Below are 24978 nucleotides of genomic sequence, written 5' to 3'. Positions count from 1 at the left end.
GGGCTATTCCCCAGTTCAGGGAGCCTTCTGACACAGCGCCAGGCAGCAAATTCAGGTCCTGGGCACACAGCGCCTCGCTGATGCAGCGCTTGAAGTTAATGACCGATGCTGGATGTACAGCGCTTCACAGTACCTCAAGGGTCCCCAGGCAGCAGCCGAGCTCTCAGGTTCACAACGCTTCGCAGTAACAGCGCTGGTAATGGCTTTCTGGTGTCAGTTGAAGGGGAAGGGAATATGGCAGTCCCGGAGATAGCGCTTCTCTGGTACAGCGCTTCGCAGGGGACACAGCAGTTCTGGGAGCTAGCACTCAGACAGCAGTAGCGCTTGGGCAGTTTCCACAATAGCGCTCCTGGCAGCCACAGATCCTCAAATGACAGCGCTGGGCACTCAGGGTTAGTTACAGCCCCAGCGCTTCGCAGGCACAGCGCTTCTCTTGGGCCATTCCCATAAATAAGGCAGTTCAGGTAGCGCCAGCAGGACAGGTAGTCTAGGGTGCTAGCGCTTGGTAGTTTCAGCAATAGCACTTCACAGGTAGATTATTTGCATCAGTACAGTTCAGACAGTGCAGGCTAGCAATTCAGGCAGATATAGCGCTTCAGGGTTCTAGCGCTTCTGCAGGCAGTTACAGTGCTTGAGCCTCAGGCAATTCAGTTAGGCTAGCAGTTCAGGAGTCTAGTGCTACGCAGAGATAGCGCTTAGCATTCACTTCAGTGGAGCACTTTCCTCAGGACAGGTAGTGCAGGGTGCTAGCGCCAGGGAATAAGAGCGCTTAGCCAGCTGACAGTTTATATTAGTTGGAGTTAGATCAGCAGGTTCCACAGGACAGTTCACACAAATGTAAATAAATGTAAATGTAGTTGAGCTTATATAGCGCACAGCTACCCGCAAAGCAGGTGTCCCGGCGCTTGCTTAGGGAACCCTTCCTGATATTCCCCTGTGAGATAGCAGGGTATCCACAAGGTGAAAGTCAGGCATCCCGCCACGAGGGGCCGTTGTGGAGATTAAGCAAGCTGTTGCCCAGAGTCGCAGAGTGTGAACCCGTGAGTCGAGGAGGCACCGGGGTGAGAATTATCGAGTCAGTGGAATTTTTAGCCCAAGACCCGCCGGGGCGGGGAATTGAACCCTGGTCCAGGACCGATCTCAGATTCCGGGTCTGCCGCCTCTAACCCCTGAGCCACACTTCTCAACAGTGGCAATCCAGAAAAAGGGATCCCAGGTGGCGTCAGGGAGCGCAGGGAGTGTTACAGCGCCAATACCTGGTTGATTTCTCAAAAGTCCTGTGGTGATTTGGTTTCTTCTTGGCGCTTTATATTTCTTGCGCCCTTGTAAATTGCAGTCTCTGGGTTCCTTGAAGGGGGGGAATGTTGAAGTTGATGGTTGATATCAAGTCTCCTCAGCCAGTTCCCTTCAAGCAGACCTGGGGTTCCCCTTCCGCCGGGCCAGGTCAGTGGGGGCAAATTCAGGATACCTCAACACTTGATAAGCAGCACCTAGGCCCTGTCTCTACCAGTGTCATAGGTCCCCGTCTAGGCCCCCACTGCCTAAAGCTCCTGCGTAGGTTCTCCCCCAGGTCTGTGCTCCCTCAGTCTGACAGGAAAGTTTTCCTCCCTTTCCTTATTTAATGGCAGTTGACAGTTGGCAGTGGCAGTTGGTGTCACCTCACCTGTTCCAGAAGGTTCCAGGAGGTTCTAGGAGGTTCCACCATTCTGGCTATGGGCAGGCTGGCAGGCTAGTATTGATACATTGTTTGGAGGGTTCTAGCCAGCTCCTGGCCACTAGAATGCGCCCACAAAGACCGCGCTGCAGTAGCAGGGGTCAGTGGCAGCCATGTTAGGGGAAGAGGGCACCTGCACCTTAACATTAATTTAACATTACACAGGGCATCTCCACTACACAAGGGCTATACACTTTTGTTACAATGGGGGACATCCTAAATTAAAGGAATAAAAACCAAAAAATTCCTGAGAAAAGGGCCAAGTCCTACAGTAGGTATCTTATTTTGGGCAATTATGGGTAAGCTGGGATTAGTGGCTAGCAGATGCCATTTACGTCTTGGCACCCCTGTGATCCTGTTTGTGGCTACATGTTCTGACTTAGGCATTTGAATGGTCAGAGGAATAAAATAATGATCTGACCAGGCCTGCGGAATGGGGGCCTCTACCTTAATTGAGTTAAGATTAGAGCAGACTACATCTATGGTATGTCCTGCTCTGTGTGTCGGCCCTTGCACTAATTGATTCATGCCCAATGAAGTGATTGATTACAGAAAGGTGATTGCACCCGGGTTGTTACTACATTCAAGGTGTAGGTTAATATCTCCCAGCAAGGTAATATGTGCGTATCTAAGTAGGGCTTGACTAAGGGTGTACCCTAGTGAGTCCAAAAAGGTATTACTATTGTCTGGTGGGCGGTAAACCAGCATTCCCGAGAATGAAGATGATCCGTTTACGGTACAGCAGAAACCAAGGCTTTCCGCTCCCTTCAATTCGTGTAGGCTAAAAGTCTTCCATTGGGGAGTATCTCTATGGATAATAGCCACCCCCCCCCCGCCAACCTCTCCGTATTTCCTGCAGATGGTAAAGTTAGGGGGCAGGGCTACTACAAAATCCGGGTTGCAGTCATCTGTTAGCCATGTTTCGGTAATGCATAGAAAGTCTAACTCATTATATATGATTAGCTCTCTGATGTCCAGCGCGTGTTTAACTAAGGAGCGTGCATTAATCCAAACCCCCTTATATTACAGCTTGACGGATACCTCCTTTATCTTTTGTCCTTATATGATTGAATTCGACCGTTGGCACCTGTGTTTAACATTTCCAGCAAGCAACAGGGCCCCTGATTTTATCTGCCTCCAGATAATGTCCACATTTTTTTTTGTATTCAACTGTCTAAGAAAGTTTGACGTGAATACTTTATCTGCTTAAAAACCTGCAGCATGACTGGCGCTGGACGTGTTCTGGACACGGACGGGGCGCAGACGGGGTTGCCTTTGGCATGCCTTTAACGCGCCGCCGGCGCACCTGCTGCGCGTCAGCGCCATTTCCTGCTTTTCAAGTGTGGAGCCGGAGGTCTTGTAAATAGACTAGAGCGTCTCCCTTCTAAGATGGCGCCCGTCACTGTCCAGGTGGAAGTGAGGGAAAATGTACCGTGAAATCTTCCTCCACACAAACAGCAGAAGCTGCGGTGGACCGGGGAGCAGACGCGAAGAGCAATAGTCTTTTTAAAGGAAAAGAAACAGTTCTAGAGGTGCCCGAACCCTTCTAATCCATCAATGTAGTTTTTCATACATCTCACGTCAACACTCAAGACAAGTTCTTCACTGTCTATTGTAGTTACAGCGAACTATTAAACTATTAACAAAATGTTCTGAAAAATCTTATTCTTATACATGCATTTAGCCCAGTCAACATTTCAGGGTTCACAGTTTCCACAGCAAAAGATGAAGACATCACAATTGTAGTCTCACAATGGTAGTCTTTCTTTGCTTCATGTTTTCCCATACTCATCCAAAATGTCCCTCTTTTTTCCATTGAATTGATGACTTGATTCACTGATATTGCTGTTGTGTATGTACTCCTTATTAGGTGACATATTATATAATTAATTTAAAACCTTCCAGATCTTAGTTTGAAAATGATGATCATAATTTTGTTTGCCATTTTCCCTTTATAACCATAATATAACCTCACATTTATTCTGTTATTTTGCTTTCATAATCATCTTAAATTGACATTATCACAGTCACTTTGAAGACCATGTTTTGTTCTAAATAGTATCATTTTAGTCTTAAATGTTATCGATAAATGTATGTTTAATTTATGAGTCGTGGTCATAATTAGATTGCTTATTTTTTGTGCTCCATTAATTTAATATACTTCAATTTACTAGTCAGAATTTGCTGTAATTCATGAGTTTCATAATCATTTAATGACAATTGTGAAACAGTTCAATTAGGGAAACAAAATGCACTGAAGCAATATAGCTGCCTTTGATAGGTTTGTAATTACATTATTTAACATTGCAGACTTTAACAATTGAAAACTGTTAGTAATTTAAAAACATTTTTGAATCAGTTAATTGTAAATCAGATCTTCAACAAAGGTGGTAGCATGCAGAAATATCATTTATTTCTTCTAGTAAATTAAAGTGTTTAAAAAAAACATGTTGCCATAAATTTCATGAGAACGAAAACTTCAGCTGTAATGATACTCAATGGCCTGCCTTTCACCTTGGCTGCTGGCTCTTGCAGCAGGAATTGTGATGTCATAACTCAACTCTCATAATGCATTTCAGGTAAGCTTCTACATCATTTTCTTGTTACGATTGACTAGAAATATAACAACTGACTGGCAACAGAAAATTAGAGACCGTTTTCTTTTACTGGGAATGTATGCTTCCTTTGAGGACTTACCCTGTAGTAGATAAACTTCATGTCTCACACTAAGAGGCCGATTACGATGTCATTTGGAAATTGCCCAGAATCAGTTCAGGACTAGTTTACAAACGAATCAGGTCCTGTGAGGCCGCACGACCGATTACGATGCCTCCCAACATCGTTCGGTCGGACTTGCATTGACTTCAATGGAAGCCTGTATTCCAAACGCGAATAAAGGCTCTCATTGAAAAAAGAGGTGGTTGGGGAAAACTTTGCACCTTGTGACGGGGACCCCATGGTCCCTACCACATTGTGCATGGTTGGGAAGAGGGTTTCCTTAGGTAACCCCATGGGCCACATTCGTACGGCTCCAGGTGAAGGGGACCCACAACGGGCCCCCAAAGGCAGATTCCAGCAGCCGTTTTGTCTCGGGCTAACCAAATCGGAATGACTGTCTGAATCAGCCATCGTAATCGCTCGTCTGGAAACCGTGTCCATAGAGCTGTACGAATCAGCTCTGAAAAACTCAGACTTTCCGGATGCCTTTCGGAACCTATTTGGTCTACTTGAATGGTTTCCAGGCATCGTAATCGGTCGTTGGGAAAACTGTATGATTCGGTAGGGAACAAGTGTTCCAATCGGATTCAACAATACCGAATCCCATTTGTAGCCCTTCCTAAGGACATCGTAATCGGCCACTTAGTGTTGGGAATTGAGCAACTGCTAGGTGAGTGGCAGGGGCAGCTACAGATTTTTGCCGAGATGGAATTTCATTCGCCATAGATTGAAAAAATATTTTATAATTATGGATAAATGCTCCAAGATTGAACCATGTTGAAAAAAAAGATGCAAACCCACATCAACATCTTGGAGCCGAACAGTATGCATTATTTTCTAATCTTTCTACTTATGACTCAGGGAAATAGTTTTTTGACCCTGGCAAGAAGACCAACTAAAATGTTCCCCAAAGATGAGTTGGGCATCCATTTATACTAAATCAGTCATGAGAGGACGACATTTTAGCAGGACTTCTTGTGGGCATCCCAAATTCACTTGAACCATGAACTTAAGACTGTAACATCATCCTTCGAACAATATCAAGTAAACTGTAATTCTGAAACATTCTCTGAAGGGATAAATTGAGTGGTGAACAGAGAGCACTGTGAGAGTAATTCTCATATTCTTTGGAACTTGGTTATTACTGTTGTATCTTCATTACCAAGCTTGTCCACAATATTAAGCATAATTGGAACCAGCTCCATTTTATCATGATTCATCTTGCAAAGTCTTGTGCTGAAAGCTATGGTGTGCTTTTTAGCATTTCCTCTGAATGACTTGGTGACCCATGTGATAGCTGATACCCTTACCCATTGAAGCTCATCACCAATTAAGGCTTAAGCTAACTAAAGTTTTGTTTACAATATCATCCATCTTGTATTAAAGTCCTTAATATCACATGGTAACTGTTGTTGTTCTTTGGGTCCAAATAAAGAACTGCAAAACTCACACTAATAAGGAGAGAGATGTTCCCAGAGACCTTTTTCGCTCTTTACCTAACCAAGGACGTTTCAACTGCTCCAGGCTGTTGTCACACAATATATCAATTGAATAGCTGTTCTAACTGTGAGAATGTCTGCAAATTTATTGTGGTGCCACTATGGGAAAATCTTGAGATATATTTTGTGGTAAATTGTTTCTTATTGCTTGTTACCTTTTGGCACATTTCTTGAGAATCATGTACCCATGTAGAATGTATCAATGTCTTTGTTTAAAGTCCTATAAAAGGATGTATAGATGTCCATGTGAGAGAGACGTGTTTCCCCCACCTCAGAGGTGAACCTAAGCCAGATTTCACTTAGACGCGTACTGAGTTCTTTCCACTTAATATTTGTGTGCTTTGCTACTAAAAATTTCTTATGACATACTTTATGTAAGCTGTTTGTAAAATCTTATATTCAGCATTGAAAAGACAACCCTGGTCTGTCATCCTTATGTCAATATTTATCACCTGCTACTTTAATTAAATTGACTTATTAGGTGAGACGGCCCAAGTTGGAGTGAACCAAATTCCGTATCTGGACTACACCGCTCTTAGTCCTAGTTGTTGCCACACCACGAGTTCTGCACCCATAATGTTCTTATGTGAGAGGGAGACACAATCTGGTGTTTCGATACCAAAACACTAGATTGTTGGAATTGAGTGAGGTACATCGGATTGTAGTGTACCCTGCTTACGTTTGGGCTCCTTCCCCAAAACTTGGAGTTGCATTCTATACTTCTCAGAACTTTGAAATAAAGTGAGTTGACATGTAGTGTACATAAACACTTAAATAAATACGTTTTTCAGTTGAGATTGATATGACAAATATCCCGTTACCTCTTATTTCAAATCAGATTTTTTTCTTTGAACTTTTAGTTATATTCTTACAGTTTTAAGCATTTTATTTAGGAAAGTATTGTATTTTTAAACTTAGTGTGCAGTATAGATTATTTATTAATTGTAATATGATTTTACAGATAACACCTCACACATTTTTCATTTTTTTCTAACGATTGCTTTGTCACTTCCTCTAGCTACAAAAGGGGAGCCAAAGCAGTCTAAAGGAAGCCACTTAGTCTCCATAGACATTCATGTGGCCAGTTGCCATATTTATGTGAGTTCAGAAAAAAAAACTGTTCAACATGTGTGTCCCCAGTTAGTTTAGGTCAACAAAAATACAACTCTTTTTTCCAATAGTCAGGGGGCAAAAAAGGAAACGATTATGACAGTGTCCTATTACGGTGTTTGTGCTAAACTCCTGTCTCAAAACCTTCTCCTTTTTTGGGGGGCAGGGGAGGCTTGCCCGACATTGTAGGTGCAAAGGTGTTGCTCAATTGGGAGGGATGGGGTTTGTTTGTTGCGATAATTAGAATAAGAAGCTGTAATAAAAAAATCTGGCAGAAAAAACTTGGCACCGGTCATGAGATAAAGATTTTCAATATTAGAGGCACAAAGTGATAATATTCAACTTCATCCATTATGCTTATCCACTGATATGTTTAATATGAATATGAGATTTAGGGCGAGCTCCAATTTAAAGTGCTGCAAATGTTATGCATGTTAACCCAATGTGGTAATACATTTTTAAACATGTAATACTGTTCTCTCTGTCTCACTCAAATGTTTTACCTTAGTTATTTCTATATTTTGGTTTCTTACTAAACATAATTGTCATTTGCTCAGTGTTAAAGTGAAGTGGTCAATTTATTTTGAATTGTTGCTTTGTAGATAACGACCTTGCAGTCCAGCTTCATATCCGATTCCAACCAAAAGAACCGGGTCATTACCCTTGTCGCATTGTTCTTCGTTCCATCCACGACATTCGGGTCTATGCGATTGAGTGTTTGGTGAATGCAAGCAGTGCTGCAGCAGAGCTCGAATTCATAACACCTGCCCAGCAACCAGTCATTCAAGACATCCCAATAGTAAGTGGGTGAGAAGCAGAGTTAACTGCATAAGCATTTATGCAGTGAAGTACTCCTTGTATCACTCAGGTTCTGTTCCTTTTGTGGTTCCTCTGAATCTCGTTTGTCAGTCTATCTATTCCAACAACTATTCCTCCACTTTCACTGGATCCTGTCCATATACTATGTTTCCCCTTACTGCTTCTTGAAAGAAACCTGAGTAACTTTTGAGACACTAATAATCGCTGGTTCCTTTGGCATCTAGTTGATTGCATTAATGGCAGCCACTTTCTTGATCTCACTTTACTTAGCAAACACAGAATTCCCTTCATTATAACATCATTATTAAACTCCTGCAGGTTTCATACCTTGTTTGTAGTAGTTTCCTGACTTTTCTGGAATGGACAGACCTCTCCAGGAATAGTCCTCACAATTCATGATTATTGTAGATATCCAGGATTACTCCTACTGAACAAAAAGTAGTGGTGTGGGTTAACCAAAATATCCATGGTAGTAATGCATGGAAAATCATTTTTGGTTTTGAGAAATCCATTTCTCTGCATAGTCTAGGAAATCTAATATTACATTATGGGGACTGTTTATACATAGTTCGATCATTATTCAGTAAGAGCCTAATATGCTATGAAAGAGGGCTGAAGAGTCCTTACGGTTCATCGTTCTTTAGAAAATTTCATTTACGTCACCTTTAATCAGTTGAAAACTCATGTGAGTTGAGGATAAATTAACTGTCTTGCTATTCATTCGTATATTGGTGTCTGTCAAATAGATAGGGATGCTATGCATGGTTTATTGCGTAACTTTAGTCTTTTACTTTTAACATAAAAAATTACATATAAGTACATTGCAAAGAAGATATTTAGAGCAAAGTTAGCAAGAGCTGCTGCAGCAATTTTATCGCTCTTTTATTGACCACTCTGAAGTGAAATGTGAACACACTACCTGAATGGCACAGCAGGGCTCGGATGCCTTTAGAAATATATGAGTTAAAATACTCCCCTTCCATACATTATAAAGATCTTGTAAATTACTAAGAAATTCTGTGAGTATATAGAAGAATGAGGCTGAAGACTGAATACCGTTATAAAATCATGGAACTAGGAGGTGACTTGCAGTATTCTTTTAATGTATAGTAGAGGGTATTTTATTTCTTATAATACATAGTCACGCCATCATCCTTCCCAAAAACCAATTACATCCTTAGGGTCTTTCTCTTTAATGTGCATTGCAGATGGTAAGACTAAAACAGAATCTGTACTGTGAAAATAACCACATCTAAAGCAGTTAATATGTTTTTCAAAATTATATTAGAATTTGTTTAACGGAAGTCAGGTTAAGAAATGCTGTGGCTCAGATTGTGTAGAACATGCAGAAATTGTATTTTTCCTGTAGTGACCTATGGTGTGGAAAATAAGAACATGCTTCATTCACACCTTTTTTATGCTGTTAATTTTTTCTGATTGAAGAAGCATGTCAAAAGAAAGAAAAATGATTTACTGTTTTCCTTGTTTAAACTGCACCTGCAAATATATTTAAGATCCCCGACCTGCCTTTCACCTTAACTGCTGGAACTAGCAGCAGACAATGGAATGCCAGAAGTTTGCTGTAATAAATTATTACAACTGTGCAACTACTTCATTTATTTCAGGTGACTAGTGACTCTCTGAGAAAAAGGAAATTAGAGAGGGGCTTTTATACAGGGATTGCTGGCTCCTATGTCTTATAAAGAAATTATTATTCCGCATACATGTACATGCACTTAGAATGAGTCTGCAGCAACATAAACGTAGTGGTATACACAAAGGGTTAGACCCAGTAAAGTCAAGGGACCTGGGTGATTAAGTAGTATACAAGAGAGGGGTCCCAGACAAAAAACAAATAATTACAGTTTTATACAATTACTACAAAGAAAACAGATAAATGAATGCAAAAAGATTTATTTCAAATTTGCATTGTTACCATTCATTGGTTGAAATTTCATCAACAATCTTACTACAAAATTTTTGTATATGTGCCCACATACACAACATAGAGGGGGGGGTGAAGTGAGGGAAAGTGCCATGGTTAAAGTAGGAATAGGGAAATAGTCAGAATCGTTCGTGATAGGTATTCATCATAACTCAAAACCAATGTTCATGTGATTCCTTGATCCAAGGTCCACGGTATTGTGCTCTTATAGAGTCCAGATTTTTATTGGTTTAGACCACCTAGCTCGCCTTCAGCTGCTTTAGTCTAGCTTGGGGGTGGGAGTTGGTGAAGATATTAGCGTCTACGTTCCGACCCACAAGACGCGTAGGATATTAGTCCTTACAACGGGGTCTTCTTCAGGACGGAACGGTTGTGGGTGGGCAACCTCCTATCACACAGAGGGAGATGAACCAAAATAGATTGTTGGTCCTGATGGTTCCCAGAACTTGTGGTTTTATTCCCATTTGTAAACTGTTTCAGTATGGATGAGATACGCCATCCAGGTGCTTGTATCTAATCTTGGAAAAGGAGTCTAATCCAGCCGAGGGGGTTTCGACGTCTTGTTCAACAACCTCGAGTATCCAATTTAACTTGTAAGCTTCCTTTGCTTTGCTGGATGGGTGGACTAAATCGCTCACAATTAAGGTAGAATCGTTATAGCAGGCTCGCTGGAGTGCCTGGAAAACAGGTCAGAATTCATTTACGTTCAGCGCATAGGTTGCATAGCATTAGATCTCCGTGTTGTATGATTCTTAATTTAATTACCACCAGTACAAAGGATATCGACGGTGACCATCTGACACCGCCGGTACAGGGCTCGGTACGATTCAGCTGCCCGTCTCACTAGCGTTCTCACTAGCCCACTAGCTAGTGAGAACGCTAGTGAGACGGGTAGCTGAATCGTACCGAGCCCTGTACCGGCGGTGTCAGATGGTCACCGTCGATATCCTTTGTACTGGTGGTAATTAAATTAAGAATCATACAACACGGGGATCTAATGCTATGCAACCTATGCGCTGAACGTAAATGAATTCTGACCTGTTTTCCAGGCACTCCAGCGAGCCTGCTATAACGATTCTACCTTAATTGTGAGCGATTTAGTCCACCCATCCAGCAAAGCAAAGGAAGCTTACAAGTTAAATTGGATACTCGAGGTTGTTGAACAAGACGTCGAAACCCCCTCGGCTGGATTAGACTCCTTTTCCAAGATTAGATACAAGCACCTGGATGGCGTATCTCATCCATACTGAAACAGTTTACAAATGGGAATAAAACCACAAGTTCTGGGAACCATCAGGACCAACAATCTATTTTGGTTCATCTCCCTCTGTGTGATAGGAGGTTGCCCACCCACAACCGTTCCGTCCTGAAGAAGACCCCGTTGTAAGGACTAATATCCTACGCGTCTTGTGGGTCGAAACGTAGACGCTAATATCTTCACCAACTCCCACCCCCAAGCTAGACTAAAGCAGCTGAAGGCGAGCTAGGTGGTCTAAACCAATAAAAATCTGGACTCTATAAGAGCACAATACCGTGGACCTTGGATCAAGGAATCACATGAACATTGGTTTTGAGTTATGATGAATACCTATCACGAACGATTCTGACTATTTCCCTATTCCTACTTTAACCTTGGCACTTTCCCTCACTTCACCCCCCCCTCTATGTTGTGTATGTGGGCACATATACAAAAATTGTGTAGTAAGATTGTTGATGAAATTTCAACCAATGAATGGTAACAATGCAAATTTGAAATAAATCTTTTTGCATTCATTTATCTGTTTTCTTTGTAGTAATTGTATAAAACTGTAATTATGTGTTTTTTGTCTGGGACCCCTCTCTTGTATACTGCAACATAAACGTAGGCATTCATTCTCTACTTTTCACTTTGCATGTGTTGGCAAAATCTTAAAGAAAATATTGAACACTTTTGTGAACAGAAACGTTATTACCCTTCCATTCTATTAGGAGATTATCAATTTGCATTGTATTTTAATGCATCGTTTTTGTCAGTAACATTTGTGTTACATGTTTGCTTCTGTTTTCCAGTGCAATATGACTCCGCTGGACTGGACGCTCAACGCTGTTTTAGAAGGGGACGGATTCTATGGTCCTCCTGTCATGTATGTGAAGGCTGGGGAAACAACTGAGTATTCCCTCATGTTCAAGCCCATAAACAAGTCTGTGACCATGGTAAGTTTACCTGAACCACTTGGAGAATTCTAGACATTAAAGATGTTGTGTCTTTAGAGACCTTATTGCCAAGTCGTTATGCGCAATCAGAAATCGTATTAGTTGAATTTCCTAACCCCAAAGGTCAAATTGCCGCATTTGCAAACTTTGGCGGAGGAATGGGTTTCTGATTGTTATTGGCTAGGCCTACAGGAAAATGTAGGTGAATGAGCCAAACGTGTGGGTTTGATCCTATCCATGTACCCTTTGCTGATAGTTTCTCTCCATGCACATCCTTTCCAGGGCAGGAGTAAGTGTGTTTCCAAAGTAGGAACATTGAGGTAATACCTTTATAAATCAATGGTTGCTTTGAATGATTTCCACCATGTAAAAATGTTCTGCTTGGTGAGAACAAAGTAGCAATTCTTCTGACAAACCTTTCCACCAATTGGAGTTTCCACATGAGTAAATGATATGCATAAGAGCGGTCCTAGAAGTCTGAAGATGGAGTACTGCTCCAGGAGTATTTTTGAAATTCTCTGTGAATCCTTGAATAGAAATAAATGTTGTCTGAATACTTGAGCTGCCCTTGGGGAGCAAATGTGCAACTTTCTAATCTGGCTGTTTGTGAATCTGGCTGCACTCTGCATGACAGTATTGATTGATAATTGTTGAACAATGTCCAACTGTACTACAGAAACTCTGGTGCAAAAATGTTGTGCAAATGCAGATTTTTATAAACCGGTATTAAAGACATATATGAGAGTGATGTGGTTCAAGTCTTATGCTTTGTTAACTAGCAACCAGGCTTACCATAAATACATTTGCCATGATCCTAGGAAAGGGAAATCATAAAGTATGCAACATACATTTAAGGCAAATCAGTTTGTCAGTAAATCCCCTATTACCACTAGCAAGCTTTCTTCTTTTTATGCTTAAACATCAGTTACAGAACATGAAGAGGATGTAGCCTAACGGAAAGAGTAGTCGACATGAGCTGGGTTCGAGTCTTGGCAGGGGCGCTCAACATCCTGATTAATCTCTCTGTTCCTAACAAACTGAATGTGATCATCTGTAACGCAACTGGTGCTCATGTAACGCACTCTGATACCTTCAGGTTGAGTTCGCGCTACATAAACGTCCCCCCCCCCAAAAAAAAAAGACTTGAAGGAGAGGACAGCCATCACATGAAAACATTGAGCCATGATGTGATCATACCTGGATCTGGCCTCTCCAGGACTTCTTTCCCTGGCATGCAAGATGCATGGAACTAGAGTTGAAATGAAGAAATAATGTATATAGTTTCAAGAGGGAAACATATATTAGAAGAAAGAAAGCAGTAGGATGATTCTCACTTCCTGCTCTGCAATGGGAAACATCTATTACTATGCAGTCATTACAACACAATGCCTTTACAACACAGTCAATACAACACAAGTTCCATTACAACGCATGCCATTAAAACACATATACCTCACTGACCAGCACCTTCCCTGAGGTAAGCACCCGGCGGTGTTAGAATAATAAATTACATTGTACTATTACATTAGTTGTAATGGCTTGCGTTGTAGTAGCATGCGTTGTAAGGGAAGTTGTGCTGTTAAAAACCGCTTTGTAAAAGAATGCGTTGTAATGGTTTGCGTTGTGACATCATACATCCTTCTGCAATAAAATCAAGACCTTGCTTTAATACCTGTCTAGAGAAAAATGGATTTTATTCCCATACCGTTGGCTTCAGATATGCTTTTTGAAGAGTGTATCCTGTTGATATGCTTTTTAAAGGGTGCATCAAGTGTTGAGAAAAAAAAAACTATTCTCTTCATCCAGACCCGCATTTATGTCATCAACTAAAGGCATTCTAGAATATTGCTTTGTCAGATGATGTCAGCTGGGTTTGAGATTCATTGTGGCAACGTTCAGTGGACAATCCTTTTAGAACATATTGAGAGTAATTGTGTTTACCATAATTTTTATTGGATGTTTAAAGCTCTTTTATCAAAGTGCTGAACAGCATTTAGAACAAAAAAATTCAAAAATAATAATTTGCATGAGAAAAACAAGAATACAATCACTAGTGCTGAGAGATATGAGTAGAGGGTTTTGAAAACGAATACTGAAGGTCTGTAAATTAGAGATCGAGCCGACAGAGGGAAGTTAGGTTTTACAATCCTAAGTGAGAAGGAGAGAGGATGCAGAGACTGTGGCTGTGCCCATGTGCGATGGAAGTTAAAACCAGGAACTCAGAAGAGGAAGCAAGATGACAGGTCGAAGCAAAAAAAAAATCAAAAGAAGAAAGAAGGAGGAACACAACGTGCACAGCATTTAAAGAAAATGCTAAAATATAATGTGAATCTGGAAATGAAACCAGTGAGTCGAAGCAAGTGAGGAAGAGTGGGAAAACGAAGGATGAGGCCGAAAAGAAGTTTGTTGAAAGTATTAAATATAGACTGAAGTGGGGAAAGAGTAGAAGAAGAGTCTGAGAAATAGATGAACAGTAGTTCAGCCAGAAAAGTAGCAGGATAAAAATAAGGATTTAGCAGCATGGAAATTGAGAGGTCTGGATTTTCACAGAATGACAGAGTTGGTTGCAAGTGGCCTGATAGGGGTACCATGAGCCCTAAAATAGGTCAGTAAAATGATCTCTCATATAATCCATCCGGATAGTAAAAGATATTAATAATTGGAGTGCAGTTTGCCCCTTCACAACTCAGGGGCCCAGTGCCATTGCACGAACTGCACTATTGAGAGTTATGCCCCTGTTGGAAACAGCTATAAGGGGAAATAGTGCAATGTTTGCAGAAAAGAACACATTTCTGTCAAAGAAAAGGCCGTGACTGTGTGCATCAGATAAGCAAACTGGAAGCAGTTTTTAAAGGAATTGATGCAGGAGAAGACTATGAAGTAGGGATGGGGCAGCAAGCAACCTTAATTACATTTTGGATGGTTTGAGCTGCAATCAACGAGGACACCCTTAGTTACACAAGGAGAGACATTAAGATATATTTGACTCCATGAAAAAAGAGGATTTACTTCTGCAAAGTTGAGACCAGTCTAGGATTTCTTTGTTGTGGTTTTTATGTAGTGCGAACTTTGCCCAAGGGCAATTAGTAATGGAACCCACGCATCAGGCAGGTCACACGCTGGACGGAATTTTTACCAGTGATCCGGAAGTGACAGTCCTCAATATACAGCCTTTACCATGGACAGATCATAATGTTATCCATTTTAATTTTAAAGTAGTTAAATCACAATCCGGAACACAAGCGATACTCCCCAAAACACTAATCAGATGATGGGACAAAATAAAAAAAGAGGATTTGGAGGTAGCACTCGACTCTTTTCAGATCTCTCAGGAATGTGACAATAATAAGGCCGTTCAACAGCTAGATGACTGGCTAACAGCAGCGGCGGACAAGATCGCGCCAAAAAGATTAATGGCTGAAAAAAAAGTAAAAACATCCTCTCCTTGGTATACCCCAGAATTAAAAATGTTAAAAACAGAATGTAGAAGAGCAGAGCGCTGATGGCGGCAGAACTATGACATCTTAAAAAAAGACACCTACAATGCGATCATGACACGCTATAAAGAAGCAATAGTCTCTACAAAGAAACAATTATTTACCGCAAAAATAGACGAGGCAGGCAATTCTGCTAGGGAATTGTTTAAAACGGTCAATCTGCTAGCTAAACCACAGCAAGATAAGAGATTTAAGACCGATCAAAAGTTATGTAATACAGTGGCAAACTGCTTCCAAGAGAAGGTGCGCAAGATTTATAATAACTTCCCAAACTTGCCAACCTCACAAAATACATTAACATCTAACATTAGTACACAATGTAGACTATCTGAATTCCAGTCCATGAATAATAATGAGGTGCAAAAGTCACTTCTGTCCATAAAATCAGGTGCACCCACGGACCCATGCCCCAATCAATTATACATCAAGTAGCTCAGATAATTGGTGAAAAACGTACACCTATTCTGAACCAAGTCATAACCAGCGGTATGTATCCAACTGTCTGGAAAAAGCAGCTATTCGCCCTTTATTGAAAAAATCAAATTCAGATCCGAACAAGCCCAAAAACTATAGACCTATAGCTGGCCAACCGATTATGGCAAAAGTACTGGAAAAAACAACTTAGTAGAGAATTAACAGAGTACTTTGATGCAAATACGTACTTGATATTTCGCAGCATGGGTTTCGTCCACGTCATTCTACAGAGTCAGCACTGATTCTTGCAGCTGAGGAGATCCGTGGAACAGTGGACGGTGGGAAAAGGGCGGTCTTGGTGCTTCTTGACCTCTCGGCCGCATTTGATACCGTAAACCATGTGGTTTTGTTGCAGCGGCTGAGGGAGGCAGGAGTGGAAGGGACCACGCTATCCCTAATGTCCTCTTTCCTGGAGGCGAGAGAACAAAAGGTGTTTTGGGATGGCATACAGTCTGAGAGTTTCCATCTGCCTTGTGGCGTGCCGCAAGGATCTGCGCTGTCTCCAATCCTTTTTAATTTGTACATCGCCCCCTTGGCCAGTTTAGTTAAGAAACATGGTTTTGGACTGTTATCATATGCTGACGACTCTCAGCTTATCATCTCCGTCACTGACGAGCCAGAAGTCACAGCAGGCAGATTTCATGCCTACCTTACTGACATCATGAGATGGATGACCGAGAACTATTTAAAAATAAATACAGAAAAAACGGAGGTGATGGAGTTTGGCACAGGGCCATCAATCTGGAATCAAACTTGGTGGCCGGTGGAGGCTGGAGAATGCCCTGATCCTATTGACAAAGTCGGAAATCTGGGAGTTATTTTTGATAACAAATTGAACTTCGTGCCCAGGTAGACAGCCTTGTCTCCTCCTGCTTCTTTCTTTTAAAAATATTGCGAAAAATGTTCCCTTTTATCCACCAAGTACTCCAGAAAACTGTGATGGTAGCACTTTTGTTTATCAAAGCTGGACTACGCAAATGATTTGTTCCTGGGCAATGATAAATTTCAGTTACAAAAATTGCAATCGTTGCAAAATGCGGCTGCCAGACTTCTTCTGGGGCTGCGTAGAGGACAATCGACATCGGCTAGAATAAGATCATTATATTGGCTCCCCATTAAACAACGGATTGAATTTAAAGCGTTAACACTGGTGCATAAAGCACTAAATGGAGGAAGTCCAATTGAGTTTCAAAAGCTTTTTACAGTCTATGCACCCTCACGTGCATTGAGATCGGCTACTCAAGGATTAATAAACACTGTAAAAACAAAAAGAGCCAGATGGGGCGGGCGAGCCATAACACACTGTGCAACTACACTCTGGAATAAACTACCAATATCCTTGAGATGTCAGCCAAATCTCCAGATTTTCAGGAAAAATTTAAAACCCTGTTTTTTTTACATCTACGTATGTCATAAATCTTCTCACTGTACTCATACACTTCGTTATTCGTGCGCTTTATAAGAAAAATAAACATAAACATAAGGGCATTAGAGCTTTTTACACAGAGACAGCCTGTACTTTTACTTGGGGAGGGTGCACACACACCACACACACATACTCACTCACAAGCTTGCATTCACAAATGCTCGCACATTCACACATCCATTCACAACACGCAGTCCTAAATCTTCATGCACACACGCAGACATGCAACAAACATTCAAAATAAAATCATACCTGCCTATTTCCTCCTCGGAGATCCCAGGAGGGTTGGGACTTCTGCCTTCCCTCATTGGCTGACTTTAGGTCAGCTAATAGAGAAGGAAGCAGTCCCTCACTCATCACAGAGTGGGATGGGGAGACTGCTGATCCCACCCCACTCTGTTACGAGGTATCAGTGATTGACACTCGGCCCTGGGCACTTCAGGGATTAGAACTGAAACACCCAGGTCCGAGGCAATAACTGACACTCCCACTCAGAACGAGGAGGAGGGCCTTGTAGTGGTTGGTCAGGCTGAAGATGTCTCGCCCACAGGAGCTGTGACTTCCTCAGCCCGGTAAAGTTCAACTCAGGCAGCCAGGAGTCTGCGCATTTAGCGCATGCCTAGCTCCTGACTGCCTGACCTGAAAATAAAGGTTGACTGTCAGGCTGACCTTTGCTCAGCCTGACAGAAATTCTTTATAGTGGCCAAAAGGTGAGGGGGCATGGCTTTACATGAGCACCATATTACATTGCATGTGGTCAATTCATTTTTTTATGCACGGGAGATTAAGTGATATGCCCAGAATGACAGAATTTTGAGCCAAGACCAGGACTCTAACCTGGTTCCTCAGCTCCTTCTGATCTCAGTGTCCCTCTTTGAGAGCCAATTTTAAGTGCATAGTGGTGCAGAACTTGCCAGATTGGCGCCTCCCATTCAGTGTGTGTTTCTGTCTTGGTTTTTAGTGTGAAAACTGAAACCTGCAACATCAGATGTATGTACCTAATACACAAATCTTGCTGAAACTATAAAAGAATTTAGAGGGCTATTTACGCTGCCCCTGTAAATAGGGGGCAGCGACAAAATCAATGGGTGTTGCGGTGGAACGCCCACTGCAACACCCACTGCACACCCCTTTCACCCTGAGCATATCGTAAAAGGGTGCCTTATTTACAAGGCAGCGTTCAGCCACATTAAGTGGCTTAATGCTGCCTTGTAAATAAGGCAAAGCCCCTATCGCCACCACAACATCCTAAAAAGTGGCGTTGTGGTGGCGATATGGGCTTGTAAAGATGCCCCCTGGTCTTAAGTTGGCAAAACGAGGAGAAATGCTTTATTTCTCCTCATTTTTAGCTTTTTCCATGTGTTCTGCCTTGTGCAGCACACATGGAAAAAGCAAAAAGCCTCGGACTGTTTATATACAGGAAGGTCCCCCTTCCTGCACATAAATAATCTTTTTTAAAAATGACATTTTGTGACTTCCATGTGTGCTGCTTTAAGTCGTGCAAGGGTGCTTGCGTTGGCACTACGTTGCTAAGTGTTTCACCGGCACAGGGGGAAATGCAAATATGGTGCAGCCTTGTGTTTCTGAAGTGACGCTGTGAGGCGTTAAGCCATGATAGCTAACGCCTCACTGTGCCACTTCAGGTGTAAATATCCCCCTATCTGTTTTAAATCTTATCTGTAATGGCTCCAGTTCAGTATAGTTTATTAGTGGACCTAAAACACATTGTAGAATACGCGATTGTATTCTTTTTCTTTTGGCTTGTCTAGAACCTCCACAGTCATGAAAGGTTAATAAAAAAACATTTGTTTTATTTAAACGAATCAGTAAGCCATCTTAACACATGGTGGCCCTGTGTGCCAGCAGAGCTTCCCTTCTCCTCAAGTAATGAAAGGCATTTAATTGTATTTTTTCCACAGGGCAGACTTGTTCTGAGAAATGAGACAGATGGCACTGAGCACATCTTTAGCCTGAAAGGTGTTGGTCAGAATCCCGTGGCTTTGGATCATATTGTGATATGCTGCCAAGTCAAAGAAGTTACCCAGGAGGTCCTTATGGTTCCCAATTACACCAACAGCATGTTAACTTACAAGGTAACATTCAAGAGATTAAAGCATTTATTTTTTGAAAAACACCCACAAAGAACAGGTTTCATACTCATGATTTGGCCTGTAGTAATTGTAGGAGACTTCTGTTTGCTGAAAATATATCTTAAAAGATCATTATCTCAAATATGTATGGTTGTGTATGTTATCTATGGTTAAATGTTTAAATGTGTTGTGTGTACTGTGGCCTTCAATAATAATTTACTAAATTTTTTTAAAACATTGGTACATCTAAGAAGGTGTCATGGCATTAGCATAAAAAACAGACAGGACAACTTTCAGTGGATAGTAGCACTCTTGCAAAGAGCCAACATTTCAGCTTGTTTTCACTAAATAAGATGGTTATTCCGTTACAAGAGTGAGGAGGGTTCCACTAGTTAGGTACCCGGCCTCCGAGGGGGAGAGCCAGGGCCGGACTGGTAACCAAAGCAGCCCTGGCAGTTTTGTCAGACCGGCGCCCACCACAGGGAGCAGGGTGGTTTAGGAGGGGGTGCAAGCGTGAAACACTGTTGCTTAACAAAACAGGCCCCCAACTTCGGCTTTTGTTACTGGGCCTGATATTACAGTATCGCTGCACAACCGGAACGCACCACTCAGAAAATGTGCCCACCACTTCAAAACCGGCCGCTACCCTTCCAGTCTCCCCACCCGCGTAGCTAGGGGGGGGCGAGGGGGGGCGGTCCGCCCCGGGCGGCACCATTTTTGAGGAGGCCGCGGCCGCGCGGGCCGGCACTGGAGGCCCGTTGCAGCCGCGGCGGAAGTCCTGTCAAGTGTCACGCATCAGGCGTGTTACGAATGCATTTCAGTGTGGCAATCTGCATTACCGCACTAAAATGCATTGTCACGTATAATTACTGTGACTCTGAAAGCACAAAGTGTCGTGGACTGCGTGCGCTGTGATAATGGCTGCCTCACATCACTCAGCTTCACTAGTGCAGTATCACAATGTATTATTGGGAACATTCACCCGCGGCACGGCTCTGACGCCTGACGTCATGAACCAAAGACTAGAAGGGTGGTCCCAGTCAGGTTGTGCTAGTACTTCGCAGCACATCCTGCTGCTGGAGCGCGGAGTTTGAGGAAGGTGCCGCCCCTCCCTGCTGGCCGTTTTGCTGGTGGCGCCGGCCGCGCCGCAATTTGAATCATGGCGCCGTCGGCGTTCACAATACTGCTGCAGGCACCTCGCTCTGACCCGGGCTGCCGCCTTGCTTGTTGCTCAGCTGTTCATTTACTCCCCGCCGAGTTATTGCACCCGCCCTTACTATTTCTAAATTATAAACTAAATACGGCCTCATTCAGACAAGCTACTGGAGCGTCGAGGACCTGAAACCACTGACCCTGCAGCTACGTGCAGCCAACTTTGACGTCACCTCTCAAACTACGTGAGTACTTAATTTACATTTTTCAGTGTTCCCCAACGTTCTGTGCCACCCGGGTTTTCCACGAGACACCTAGTGCGAAGGAGGTTTCAGGCAGGGCAGGGCCTTATTTAGTCCACTATTCAGCCAGGGTTCCACACACTGGAAAGTTTGTCCCAGGGAGTGCTTTCTTTTGCAGTTTTTTTTTATATGGCGCGAAGGTGACCAGATGGTATAATTGAAGGGTTATACTTGCGCCACAGTTTCATTTCAAGGTCAAGTTCATTAGCTGTTTGGCACGTGGAAATGACATTATTTTCCCAGAATCACAATATTTTGGGCCGGTTAGTCAAGATTGGAACCTGGCTCCCAGTGCCAAAGTCAGCAGCCATTGATCATTTTTCCATGACCAGCACCACCATGTTCTGCATCGCGAATGCAGAAAAAACCCAACAGATTTGGTTTGCCTTCTTACGTAATGCCATACCAAATTGTAGCAGCTGATGCCCCATACTACTCCTGCAAGGCTTCAGTGACGATGAAGCTACTCTACAATTCACCAAAATGATCGAACACACCGATGTACGAGAGAATTTAGAACCGTCCTAAAAGATGCCCGAATATTTTACAGGTTCTTAGCCAAATTATTTTAATTTGATTCAAAATTAAAACATTATCAAATTGGCAGCATGAAAATGTAAAATATTTTGTATGATTCAAATTCTCACTGTGAAATGTAAATTTCAGAAGTTCGAGTCACTCATTGTGGTATGATGTAATGTTTTTACATAGCATTGATAATATAAAGCTTCTATTTTTTTTACTTAAATCGCAGTCACACCAAAGTAAAGTTGTCTTGCAAAACAAATGAGATGTAGGGTTATCCTGATGTTAGCCAAGGAAAAGTTATCTGACTTATTCAAAATGGCATTTTGACTTATAATTCTGCAGTACACTATCAGCGCCACTTAAAACTTTTATAAATGGTCTTGGAATTATTGTAACTGTTAAGCAGATAAAATGGAAAACAAATTCTAGGTGCAGGATTAATGAAACATAATTACTGCAAGACGTTCTGATGTCTGTCGTGGTGCCAAGGCCTCGTGGAAAGCGCACATAAACAAATGTTCATTAAGAACTGCTTTTAATTTAATTTATTAGTATGTGCACAATGAAGATCATCTAATGTGTGTTTGGGATCTGGCAGCTTTTGACTTATCTTTGACCATGTCATGTATGTGCATGTAACTTGCATGATCGAGGTAACTATTAGCAGCAATACTACATGTCTCTCGGACATCTTTCAAGTGCTCACCGTCCTTTTTTCCCCAGCACACTGCCCCCGCCCCCCACCAAGGGGCGGCAATCTGAGGGATAGCCCCGGGCGCCACAAGCTCTAGCTACGCCCCTGAGTCTCCCGGGCAAATGCCCGATGCCCACTACATTGAGTCCCGCCCTGGGGAGAGCTCCCGCTAAGTTTTGTTTTTCAACACGTGAGTCCTCAAAAGATTGTGCTAGACTATACCAAGAAAATACAAAAACGCCCACAGGAACATCGGATTTTACATAACTGACGAAATCAATTGTCAAGCAAAGAAGCTTTCTTCAGCTAACTGCCTTATCAGGATTGACTAAAGGTGTTTGCATCATTAATGGCAAACTACAGGAAGGGATTGAGGCTGTAGGCCTCTAGAAGTGTTTTGCTATTGGTTAAGATATAGAAATATATGTGTTATGGCTTAAGAATGAAGTTTTAATTTCTCACATTCTAATTCATTACCTTTTTTCATTGATTGTTCACTGGTGCTGATAGAAACAAAGTGCGTTTGTAGCAAGATTAGTTTGAAGCCGGCATTTGTTGCAATCTTTGCGTGATCCACAACTGTGCCTGGCTGTTTGATGGTCAGGTCCAAGTTTTCAAACGAAGGCTCTATATCATCACAGTGTTTTACTTCATGGAAGCAGTTTTCAGCAATTAAAATAAAGGCGCTGATGGCTGAACAGGTAAAAGAATTTAAAAGTTCCTGTTTAATGGTTGCTAATTTGGTTGCCATATGGCAAAAAAACGTGTTTTGTGAGAGCAGGAATAGAAAAATAAATATTTATTTTGTTTGCTGCATTATACTAGGCACAATTGTTTTGGACCTTGGCTTTAATTTAAGAAACAAGCACGTTCTGGGAGCTTTTGCTTCCATTTGCTTCTCTTTTAACCAAAACCTTTGAAAACAATAAGTTGTAAAGCGAAACCCAGGACTGTTTACACAAAGCCAAATTCACAAATTAATTTCTTAGTGCAAGTTCAATAGGTGCAAATTGCTTGATGTACGCATGTACATTTGCTTTCACAGGTGATTTTGCTTTCGTAATCCAATTTACTCACATATAACATTACTCCAGAGTGGTGTAAAATAATTAGGGCTCCCGGTTTTTTGGTATTTATTTTTTTAACCTTTCCATCTGTCTTTATCTATATTTATTTGCAGGCCATCCTATTAGTATTTATTCATATGTATTTTGTATTTTGTGAATAATTGGAGTCAATAAATGGCATTTTTCCACATTTCTTTAACTGATTAACATACTTTGCTGCCTAGCGTGTCTTAGCAAATTAAGCAGCCTAATATAGGAAAACGCTACACCCACAGGTAAATATCAGCATTATAATACAAATATATGTTAACCCCTTCCATGCTTGTGATGGAACCACGCCGTCCCGAGCGACGGGTGGCGTGTGCACATGACGGCTTGGTTCCGTCATGCCGCGGCCGCTCCGCCCACGCGGCACTGATTCCCCGCTGTGCGTCGAATTTGTGAGTGGGCGGAGTCGTGACGGAACCACGCCATCATAAGCACATCCCGCCCGTGGCTCATGATGGTGTGGTTCTGTCACAAGCATGGGGGCGCTGCGCGACCCCCTCTCCCCCCCCAGCGCCGCGGCGGAATTACCGCTGCGGCCAAGGGGTTAGCATATGCCTGTATTTAGGAAAATCCCAATCTGTTTTTTTAACTTTCCATGCTGTCTATCTGCTCAGCTGTTGTACTGGAAATCACAAAAATAGCATGGAGAGTCATCCACAAGAAGCACAATTTTCTGTATTTTTCCGCTTTAAAAAAAAAATACAGATAGGAAACACATTGTTTTCTCTCTGTATTCATCTGTAAAAATCTGTAAAAATGCAAACCTGGGAGCCTTCAATATAATGAATCAGTAACTCTGCTTTCAGGATACAGCCTAGGCATGCCCTGGAAGGTTTGGTCATATTCGCAAAGTGACATATTTGATACTCACAAAGCTTGCCAAAACACATTCTCTCCTTGAAAACAATCAGAGATTTCATCCTGTCAAAAGCAAGGGACAGTTTATTTACAAGGAGGCAACTGCCATAAACACCCCAGAAATTGGTGGGGTTATGAGAGAAGAGTTTTCTCCGCAGGAGAAAAAAGCACATTTGAACTAATGTAAAATATTTTTATTTTGTACAGTGGTACACAATACAAAATTACCTAGGTACAAATAGCTTTGCATTAAAGTAAATTTAAATTCAAAGTTGTCCCCAAGTACTCCTGGAAAGCTGTAACTCAAAGCTTTCAGGAGTACTTCTGGCATCAATCTTTATTCTGCCTCATACTTGATTTCACCAGAGAAGGGGCTGAAGACTAAGCTCCCCCTCACAACTGGTCCAAGAAACAATCTGCCATTTCCCCAATCCTGAAGTTACTATTGACGGGAACCCGTATCTCATGGGGTGGAAAAAATCTGGTCCATTATGATTTAGGCTCTGAGGATCTACTAAGAAATAATGAAATACTGAGGGAATCAATCATTCTGGGTCCTATTCCCTCTGTAAATATGCATCTTGTCTCTGGCTTCCACCCAGAGGTATTGACTGCCTCTGGCTGAAAGGAAACGGATCTCCTGTGTTGTTACAGATCACCTGTGTTCTCACAGATGTCATAATCCCTGTGGGGTGATAACTGCTGTTACTAGTCACATCAGAATCAAGCAGCCACTCATTATGAAGGCATAGATGAGCACATACAGAACTTCTACTCTGCGCTTCCTTGCAGTTCCTACCAATTTTGGTAGGTCAACTGTATTGTATGTGGCTTTTAATTGTAT

At 42.0% G+C, this 24978-nt stretch overlaps 1 protein-coding gene across 1 annotated transcript in view; it reads left to right on the top strand.

Annotated features, from left to right (window-relative positions):
* Positions 1 to 24978, top strand: part of CFAP47 (cilia and flagella associated protein 47) — a 2858849-nt gene that overhangs the window by 1307264 nt on the left and 1526607 nt on the right. Inside the window, exons 46-48 of the mRNA XM_078657910.1 lie at positions 7644 to 7840; positions 11855 to 11998; positions 19315 to 19488. Coding sequence (XP_078514036.1) covers positions 7644 to 7840; positions 11855 to 11998; positions 19315 to 19488 — 515 coding nt within the window. The remainder of the gene's footprint in view (positions 1 to 7643; positions 7841 to 11854; positions 11999 to 19314; positions 19489 to 24978) is intronic.

This window comes from Lissotriton helveticus, chromosome 8 (assembly GCF_964261635.1).
Source record: "Lissotriton helveticus chromosome 8, aLisHel1.1, whole genome shotgun sequence".
In the NCBI taxonomy this organism is placed as follows: domain Eukaryota; kingdom Metazoa; phylum Chordata; class Amphibia; order Caudata; family Salamandridae; genus Lissotriton; species Lissotriton helveticus.
This window is presented reverse-complemented; position numbering and strand designations above follow the sequence as displayed.